Below are 9,390 nucleotides of genomic sequence, written 5' to 3'. Positions count from 1 at the left end.
CAATACATCGAAAATCCGCTTGAGGCTGGCTGCAGAAACACCGGAAACCACATAGATATGAATGGGAAAAAGACGATCTTTGCAGCATTAATAAACATGTTTACAGCCTGGTTCAAAAAACGGCTTGGCCCTACAACGCTAATCTCTCTAATGGCACACACTGTACGGGGGTGAATTTTTTTCTAACGTGACGGTTCAGAAGATATTAAGATTATGAGTTTTGCCCAAATAAGGACATGACTGACGTGACTCCCGGTCGGGAACACACAGCCATTGGCTAAGAGACTCACACTACGTCACACTCTGCCTAGTTGAGTTCCGCATTACCAATATGGCTGCTGCCGTCGATTTGCTTCAAAACAGCTCTCAGGAACAGATGGGTGACGTCACAGATACTACGTCCATATTTTATACAGTCTACAGTATAGCCCCAAAAAGCAGCTAGCATGTAGCCTCTTAGTCTTGTTTATGCTTTGCTGTGTAGGCTAGTAATGAACTTGTTACATTATCATTTTCAGAGGTATTATCACATTGCATTTTGATACAGACTCCTCCTATTATCAGAGATAGATGAGGTCATTGTTGGCTGCTCTTACTGAAGATTTTTCATCTCTTTCAGTGATGGAGATGTTATCCACACTGTCACCTTATTATAATCCATACCCCTGAGTTGAGGACCCCAAGGCTAGGAAGGATATTAAATTTAAAAGAAAGTTGCTGACAGGGCAGGGGAAGCTATTCTCACCATCTAAAGAGAAATAGTTAAATGAACCTACTTGGCAGATTCAAGTGGTTTCTATTGGTTCTGACTTCCAACAACTTAGGCCTTCTAGATAAAGCTATTCAAGGAACCACTGAAGTCATAAGCTGTTTAAATTAATGCTAATGTACTGTGCAAAACCTGAGTTTACTCCCATTAATCATTTTGTTTGTCCTTGCATTGGACAGACAAGCATGATAAAAGAACAAAAATCCTCAAAATGATCTGAACAATGTCCAGGGCTATCCATCTATTATCTTTTTTAATTGCATTTAATGGCTGAATTTTAATAGTTAATCATAATATTTTTTGATTGGCTGTTAGCTATATTCCTTTCTTTCTTTTTAATTAGCTGATGCGTGGAAAACTCATTCTGAAAGAAAAGTGTTGCAACTTGGTGGCCGTTGTCCTAGTAATTATTGTGTGCGAGAAACACAAAGTGTGGCGTGTGAACAGGTTGAAATGCGTGCGTCTCACGCCCAATGCGTGAGACTTGAGAGCCCTGGTGTAATGATTTTGGGAATCAAATTAATACAATACAACACTTGTTATGATCTTTGTTTTTGGGTTCATTATTCAAATACATGCTGCACTGCTACACCAGTGTGGTCTGGAACCATGACTTAGAGGTAGGAGACAGTTTCAAAGTGCTCATTCTGCAAAATACAAACTACTGTCCAACATGACTGGTCACAAAATGCCAACCTGAGGACATCCTTTAGACTTGAATCTTCCACAGTGTTCTTCAGTGCTTCCTAAAGCACTGAAGTTAGGAAGCATTGAAGGGAGTGTGCCGCCAGAGATACGCTTCAAGTCTATTTTTGACGGAGCCCGTGCCCAGCACACGTCAATATGCGCAGAAAAGAACAAACTGGTCAGGAAGTCAGGCACGAGGATCGCATGCAACATCCGCCAATTTCAAAATGAAACATCATACATACAAACAGCCACATATATGTGATCCATGTCGACTACAACAGGACTTTCAGATGATAACTGTGTCAGAAGGTAACAGGACAACAAAATAGAGCAGAATTATTATTATTAAACTCATCTAAACCTCAAAAAAACGAAACTTTACAGTTATGCAGCATACTCAGTGATGATTAAAGCATAGAAGTAATGGAATACTCTCCAAATGAGCAGAAATTCAACCACAGAAAGGCTCTGTGACCTGTTGTTTGTATGTGGTTCTCTCTATGCTGGACCCAGCTGATTCTGCTTGCTCTGGGCTGGTGCTACGCTCCCAACACGCGTCGTTTTGGTCCAGGATTCAAGCCTTGGACGGAGCAAAGCCATGTCGCAGCCGTAACGTGGTGCACACACATCCTGTGGACTTTTGGGGTAACCCTGATATCAGTCAGATTAGCTTCTCCTGTACGTATGCTTGGCTCATAGGGTGTAACTCAAATCTGGAGTACTTATCTGGTGATATTTAACAGATAATTCTGATTCACACAAAGTGCATAATACTTTTAATTTATCAATAGAGCCGTCTGGATGTGAAGTGAAATGTGATGTCAAAAGTGCAGTGGTGTTGTTAATTCATCACAGCGGCATGCAGGAAACATGATTACACTGCAGCAGCATAACTACGGTGCGCCAATGGGGACAAAATAACATGCGATCAAGAAAAACAAACACATTCATTTCAGATCTTTATCCCATTGCAATTAACACTTTAACACTGATAGTCCTACATTATTGTTAACAAAAAGTGTATTGATACAAGTAGTCATCAACATGTGGAAGTTGATCACACAGAGAGCAGATGATTTTTCAAAGAAGTGAAATGGAACTATGTCAGAAATCTCTGCAAACAGGAACCCAAATAAAATAAATTACACCGTATTTATTGATTTCTTTAATTGATCAATTCTCATGACTTTCTAGGAATCACTGTTGTCACACCTCATTTAACTCTCCTTTTGTTTAGACCGATTACTTTGTTCCTGTGTGACCCCTCCAGTAATCCCTTTACACACCACCTGCAGACGGCCTATTACGTAACACTTGTAAGGATTTCTTATAAGGACTGACCAGGCTTTACTGCATCAGATAGCTGAGAACAGACTGAATAGTCCACACACAGGGACAGCCCCACTGTCTGTGGGTTTCCCTGTCCTGGGAATCCAGGAAGAGGAGCTTCAAATAAAAGGCCCAGTGCTATCCCGCCTTTCACTCATTCCTGATTTACCAGCATCGTAAAGCTTGCTGAGATGTTTTTCAGACTAACAAGACTGACTCCTGGATACATCAGGCTGCTGCATGTGAGTATGCACTCTAATGCTTTGTGTACTTGAACCTCTATGAATATAAGAACCAAATAACTGTTTCATTTTCTGTGCTGTATCATTTTACTCTTTGATACATGGAGACATCAAATATGTATATACTACTAGGTAGAAGGAGAAAGAAGTGCTGAGTCATTTGGATGTTGCTACCCTGTGCTGTTAAAAGCAGAAGTGTATCCACTTTATTGCTATTTTCCGCATCAAGAAAATTGTTCTGATTGATGACCTTAAAAACTGAAATGCCATGTAGCTCTCTAAGTGTCTTGGATTTAAAGTCCAGATCATGAGGTGCTTGGCATGCTCGGTCTGCAAGTTGCAAAGGAGCAGAGAAAGTGGCAGATGAAATAACTTTGACGGTTGTGAAAGCAGCCATTAATTTAATGAGATATTTGCAGGGTTGTGGTTTTACTGACCTGCACTGAAGTTAATAGACGGAGACGCTGCATACAGCAAGTTGGTTTCACTAAGCTGTCTTGTGCTTTCATGACACGGCCTCTTTCTCAGATAAGAGTCTCGGTTAGTTGTGTCAAGATGATGAAGTACATTACTTTTTTTCTTAAACACGCTATCCTCCTGTTCAGGCATCTTTTCCAATAACAGCAGGGTGCCCCTTGTTTTAGCTCACAAAAGCACACTCACTTTCTTCCTGGGTGTTTACCACATGCAATTTAGAAATCTGAGTCTGTGAAAGTCCATTGCATTGTAAATGGAAATCGGAGCTGGGTGATTGAGCTACAGGAATGGCTTCTTAACTGTGTGTGACACAGCTCCATTTGAAACGATGCGGTTTCTATTATTTACTCCTTTGCTTTTTATAATTGTCAATGGCCCGCTGAGGAAATTGCCCATGTCACAACATAGAGGAGCATTTTGTTAGTCAAAAGAGATGCACAGCTATTCGGTAAATGAAGGGAGATGAGTTTTTAATCTCAGTGGGATTGGTGGGAGGAATAAACAGGGAGAAGGGCACAGAGCACATGTTTGGCTTTCTCATTTGATGTTTGAAAAAGGGATGCAAGACCTTAAAATGATCCTCATTCATGCATATTTTTTTGGACATTCAATCATAATTTTTTGGGACTCATTTGCCTTAAAGTGTAGTATTATTTTTGGATTGGTTTCAGAGCTCTGATGCAGCTTCTTTGACTTTCATTTACTTTACAATCTCCACCTTCTTCCTCTTTTCAGACCCAGGCCTACCGTAATGTAGCTATGATGCCCCCTGTGGAGAAGACCATGCCTGGCATGGCCATGCTCCTGGGGGCCTTGGGGATCGGGATGTGCGGCTACAGCTCCAGGCAGTTGGCCCTCCACCACCGGCCCTCCTCTCGTGTGCTGCAGTTGGTCGGCACACACACAGATGCCAGCACGATGGGCACAGCGGCTCCTAAGAGCACCTTCCACGATGTAACACGCCGGGCTGGTGCATACCAGGAGATCCTGCCTCCATCCTTTGTTGGCCAGAAAGTTCCAGTGAAATAACATGTGATAGTTTGGTTGTAGATCGGCTGACATCATGGGTTGAGTTCGAGTAACTACACTTTCACAGGTCCGAGATTGTAGCTATGCTGGCCCATGGTTCAAGTGTGGCCCTTGTGCTCTCTTGTGTTGTGCAGGTTTGGATATTTGACTGACCTCAACCTTTGTTGTCAGGGAGTTGGATGTTTTGTAGAAATAAGGAGTTCTGTGATTAGTGCAACATAAAACAGATCAAACGCCGTTGGGTTGTTAAATTAATCTCTAATGTTAGGATCTGTAAAGCACTGAGAGGGCACTGAGCAGAATTAATGATTGCATGAGTACGTAATGATGCAGGAACCTCACGAAGACTGTAGCTGAATGTAGCTTGGAGGAGCTAACATGTTTAATTTGGAGACATTATGTCTTTTTGAGACATGGCGAAAAAAAGGAATTGACACTTGGCAGTGCCCCTCTGAACACAGATGGTTGGCAACTCTCTCTCTCTCTCTCTCTCTCTCTCTCTCTCTCTCTCTCTCTCTCTCTCTCTCTCTCTCTCTCTCTCTCTCTCTCTCTCTCTCTCTCTCTCTCTCTCTCTCTCTCTCTCTCTCTCTCTCTCTCTCTCTCTCTCTCTCTCTCTCTCTCTCTCTCTCTCTCTCTCTCTCTCTCTCTCTCTCTCTCGTGTCCCACCACTTCCACTTCTTCCTCCTCAGGCAGACAGCCACGTTCAAGTGCTTGAACAGACCATCTTTGCCCATGACTTCAATTGATTTTCCTCTGAGGAGCAGGTGCCATTTATCAACAAGCCTTGGTGTTTGCTGGCACAGTATGGCATCGACTGTCAATCATATAAATAGTGACAGTGGCTAACTACAAAGTTGGCTTTGATCAGTGGTATGTTGAAAAGAATGACCTGTGTGGGTTTGTTTGGAACAGTCCAGAGTAACAGAGATTGGCAGGATAGGTTTGTGAGGAATTTAACTGAAAAAAAGTCAAGTTGCATTTGCTTTCCAAACAAAAGTCATGCAAACAACACTTAAACACATACTCTTTGCTAGATTACGAATCCAAATTTACCTAGCTGGGGCACAGCGTGTGTCAGGTTGGCAGAGGTAAAATGGCAATTCCTTGTGGATAAGCCTGTGTCCTCTAGAGAGATTACCCCAGGTGGGAAATCACTCCTGGCAAACACACTCACATACCTAATCTGGTATTAGAGACAAAGACTTGTGAGTTACAAAGTCCCTGTGCATCCTAACTTTGCACCATTCCCCCTGCAGTGTCCACCACTCGTCTCACTGTCATAGACGGATTAATAGATTATGGGATTGGTGTTCCTATTTGGATTAAAACCAAAAAAAGAGGCTTGGGATGTGGCGAGACACTGAGTGTGGTTGAGGATGCGTGCCGTGCCTTGTGGATAGCACAGGGCGATCTATCTTTATCTTGGCCCCCTCATATTTTACATATATTTGAGAGTGAGGAGTGTAGAGTTCTGTGTTTCAGATGACACAAAATAAATTTCTAAGCCACTAAAAAGGAGGCTTATCCTCCAAAACGGGATAGAAGGAGAAAAGAGTTTTCATTTTGATGGTATTCTTACAAGTTGGTGGATGGTGAGAAAGTTGTGTTTCATCACATAGAGGTCAGCCAGACATTGTAATCCAGTTTTTCATTGCTGAAGAGCTGTCTTCATCCGTCTGCCAAATTGGATCTTTGTCTAGTTGTAGCAGGTTGCAAATTTTTAGAGCCCCAAAAGTGGCATTCCAGAATATTGTGACAGTAGGTCACCAAAAAATTATTGTAATCCACTCATCAGGGCGGCTAATGGCTCCAACTGGCATCAGACACGGAGCGATTGGTCACCCTTCTCTGGACTGAGACCGACACCCATAAACAATCTCATAATGTGGTAGTGATTGGCACAGGAACAAGAGGCTGCTCTGTGTCATGGAGGGGGAAACAAGATACACCTGGGTTTAAAACTTCTTCCAGATACATGTGTGAGTTAAAATTATCTGCTTTGAAACACAATCTTTAAGTACCACTCATGCCAGCAGAGAGCAGTGTCTGATAATCAAAAACACACCACTTCCATGAGTGTGAAATCAGTGTGGGTGGGGGGCTGGAGGTTGTGTAGCGCACCTGGCTGGTTTTGATAGATACTCTCTACACTGCAGTAGCGCACAGTGAGTACAAAGCACAGTGAAAATCGATTGATCTCAATCAAAGAGTGAGGGAGAGCTTGTCTCTTCGCTGCAGCAGACTTCCTGTTCCTCGCAGTGTTGTACAGTCTTTGAGAGAAAACTGCCAAGACAGCACTGACAGAAAGGAGAAACCAGAAAACATGTTAGCTGTTGGAATAAAATCCTGTGGAAATGTTCGAAAGCTCAGTATTCATCTGTTAGCTTTTTTGTGGTAGTCACACATGATTCCTCTGTAAAAGTCTACAAACATGAGCTCAGCTGTGTCTGTTTAATAGAGATTTGTTCTGTAAGCTGTTTAATTGAAATTTGATGAATAGATGTTGGAAGCGATTAATGAAATAAAAGCATCTGGAAAACATGCTGCTCCACTGTTGCACTTAGTCACAAATTTGGGTCTGACCAGTTTGTACAGCTTTGTGAAGAGAAATTGTTTCTGTGCCAAAAAATAAATGTCTTTAGTCAAAGTGAAAAGTGACAGGGAAAAACATGCTTTTTACTGCAAATGGACTTGGAGAGATATAAGAAAGATTTTACAACGTTGTTACTGTTTAATTACAGAGTTCAAACTCTGGTAACCTACAGTACAAGAAGGTAGGCGATAATTCGATAACGATAATTATCGTGATATATTTTTTTCTCAATATAAATAAAACAAATGTTCTATAAAAATGAAATATATATCCGCCTGTAATTACACTCACCAACCACTAGAGAGGGAGGGGCACTACTGTTTCTTAAATGCTAGTTGCCACCCAACAATAGACAGAAGAAGAAGATGGCATTGAATAGCCAATCATCTTGCAGGGTTTGAGGTAGGCGGGCTTAAAGAGGTTTGGAGCGGAATGTAAACAGCTTAAACGAGTGACAGTGACACTGAAGAAAGCGCAAAACCTACCAGCTCAAAGCAGAGTCGTTCGTCTAAAGGCTGATTTATACTTCTGTGTCTCCGCTACGCAGCAGGGGCTGACGCACACATGAGCACTACATACTTCTGCGTAGATGTTGCCTGCTTCCTGCCCCGCTATGCTCTCTGTTTACTTTTCCACAGCGATTCAGAGCGTGTTATGTTAATATACAGCTAATGCATGTTGCTGTTTATCGTACAGACATGATAACAGGGAAGAATAGAGAGGAGGAGATGAAATACACGGCTGTGTAAGTGCTGTAAATAGGGGAAATACAAGCCGCCGAGCTGACCAATCACAGGGCTTTGATTCTACGTGTAGTTACATTTTGGTGGAGGTGCACGTCAGCTACGTACTTAGGCCTCTGCGTAGGTACGGGAGCTATGCTGACCCCTGGCGTAGGCTAAATCAGCCTTATTACTGAGCTGACTCTGCGTTAACTATTATCTTAATACACTTCTTAAAGATAATTTCAGGATGTGGGTAAAGGAAGTGCTCATAGACAACTTCTGATGAGCATTTTGAACACGTTTAATGTCCACCGCTACCGTAGGACAACTGAAAAACATGGGACATCGAAAAAACTGACTACAGATACAAGGGCGTATCCAGACTTTTTGACTGGGGTGGCCAGTCTCGAGCACTAGCTAATGCAGGGGTGGTATGGAGTATGACTACAAACATTCTTTACAATAATATGATTTATAATCTGGCTTTCTTTCTAATCACCAATACATACTTGATTCTGATTGGTTGAATCCCCTTGACAATGGTCATTAATTCTAAATAGCAACGGTGACGCTAGAGACAACCTTGTCACACACCTCGTACGTACCAAATCAATCTGCAGTAAGGAGCAGAGTTAGGAACATCTAGTATACTGTTTGATTTCACCTCTTCCTGTTGACAATGTGACAAAAGTGTTACTGTCCGATAGCATCAGTACACAACATGGAGAAAATAACATTTAGATTGGTGGTTGGTGGTTAATGGCTGACCTGTCTCCAGCAGTAAATAGAAGACAAGAAGAGGAAAACCATCGCAGAAATTAACTAGGGATGTTTAATATCTCAAGGAGCTGAGTCAAAGAGATGTCAAATGAATTGAAGACAACAGACAAAAAAAAACCACAAACCACAACACAGTATGGGCTTTGGCAGGGAAACAGGACTGGTTGAGTGAGAAGAAAATGCCACCAAAGAAGTTACACGGAAGAGGTTCTTATACAGGTGCTGCTATTATTTTCTGTGTAATGTTTACACTATACTGTGAATGAAAATGTTAAGTTCAATGTTAATTTGATCTGTAAATTGGATGTTGAGAAGCATGTTACCACAGAAGCACCACCAACCACAGAAAGTGGGGAGCTACCAGCACTCTGTTTGGCATATCCGCCGTCTAACTATATATCCCCAATCCAGAGTGGCAACAATTAAGTCCTCTAAACTTCTTTTCTTAGAACACATTAGACACGTCACTGCAATGTTTACATTGCTAATTCCCAAATTTTTGTGTGCGCTTTTTGACGGCCAGAGTTAGTAGAGTTTCTTTCTACAACATAAAGTACCAGAAAAGAAGAAAAAAAAAGGAAGGAAAAAACACAAAAAACGTGCAACACTGAAATGCAGTTACGTACAAGCAGCCTGTTGCATCACAGTCCAAACAGTTAATTTAACAACAGTCTGGCCTCAGGTATCTATCTTGCATTATGATTATAGCCTGCAAAGCAAAATATAGTTTAGGATTTTGGGGTGACATCTGGAGTG

At 41.8% G+C, this 9,390-nt stretch overlaps 2 protein-coding genes across 2 annotated transcripts in view; one reads left to right on the top strand and one right to left on the bottom strand.

Moving 5' to 3' along the window:
• The window catches only part of dlgap2a (discs, large (Drosophila) homolog-associated protein 2a), a 421,050-nt gene that overhangs the window by 255,825 nt on the left and 155,835 nt on the right, over positions 1-9,390 (bottom strand).
• On the top strand, positions 2,836-5,000 carry zgc:193593 (uncharacterized protein LOC564090 homolog). The gene is made up of 2 exons (XM_034674612.1): positions 2,836-3,030; positions 4,243-5,000. Exons 1-2 carry the CDS (start codon positions 2,980-2,982, stop codon positions 4,534-4,536), a joined length of 345 nt encoding a protein of 114 aa, XP_034530503.1. The 5' UTR covers positions 2,836-2,979; the 3' UTR covers positions 4,537-5,000.

Source organism: Notolabrus celidotus, chromosome 22 (assembly GCF_009762535.1).
Source record: "Notolabrus celidotus isolate fNotCel1 chromosome 22, fNotCel1.pri, whole genome shotgun sequence".
NCBI lineage: Eukaryota > Metazoa > Chordata > Actinopteri > Labriformes > Labridae > Notolabrus > Notolabrus celidotus.
This window is presented reverse-complemented; position numbering and strand designations above follow the sequence as displayed.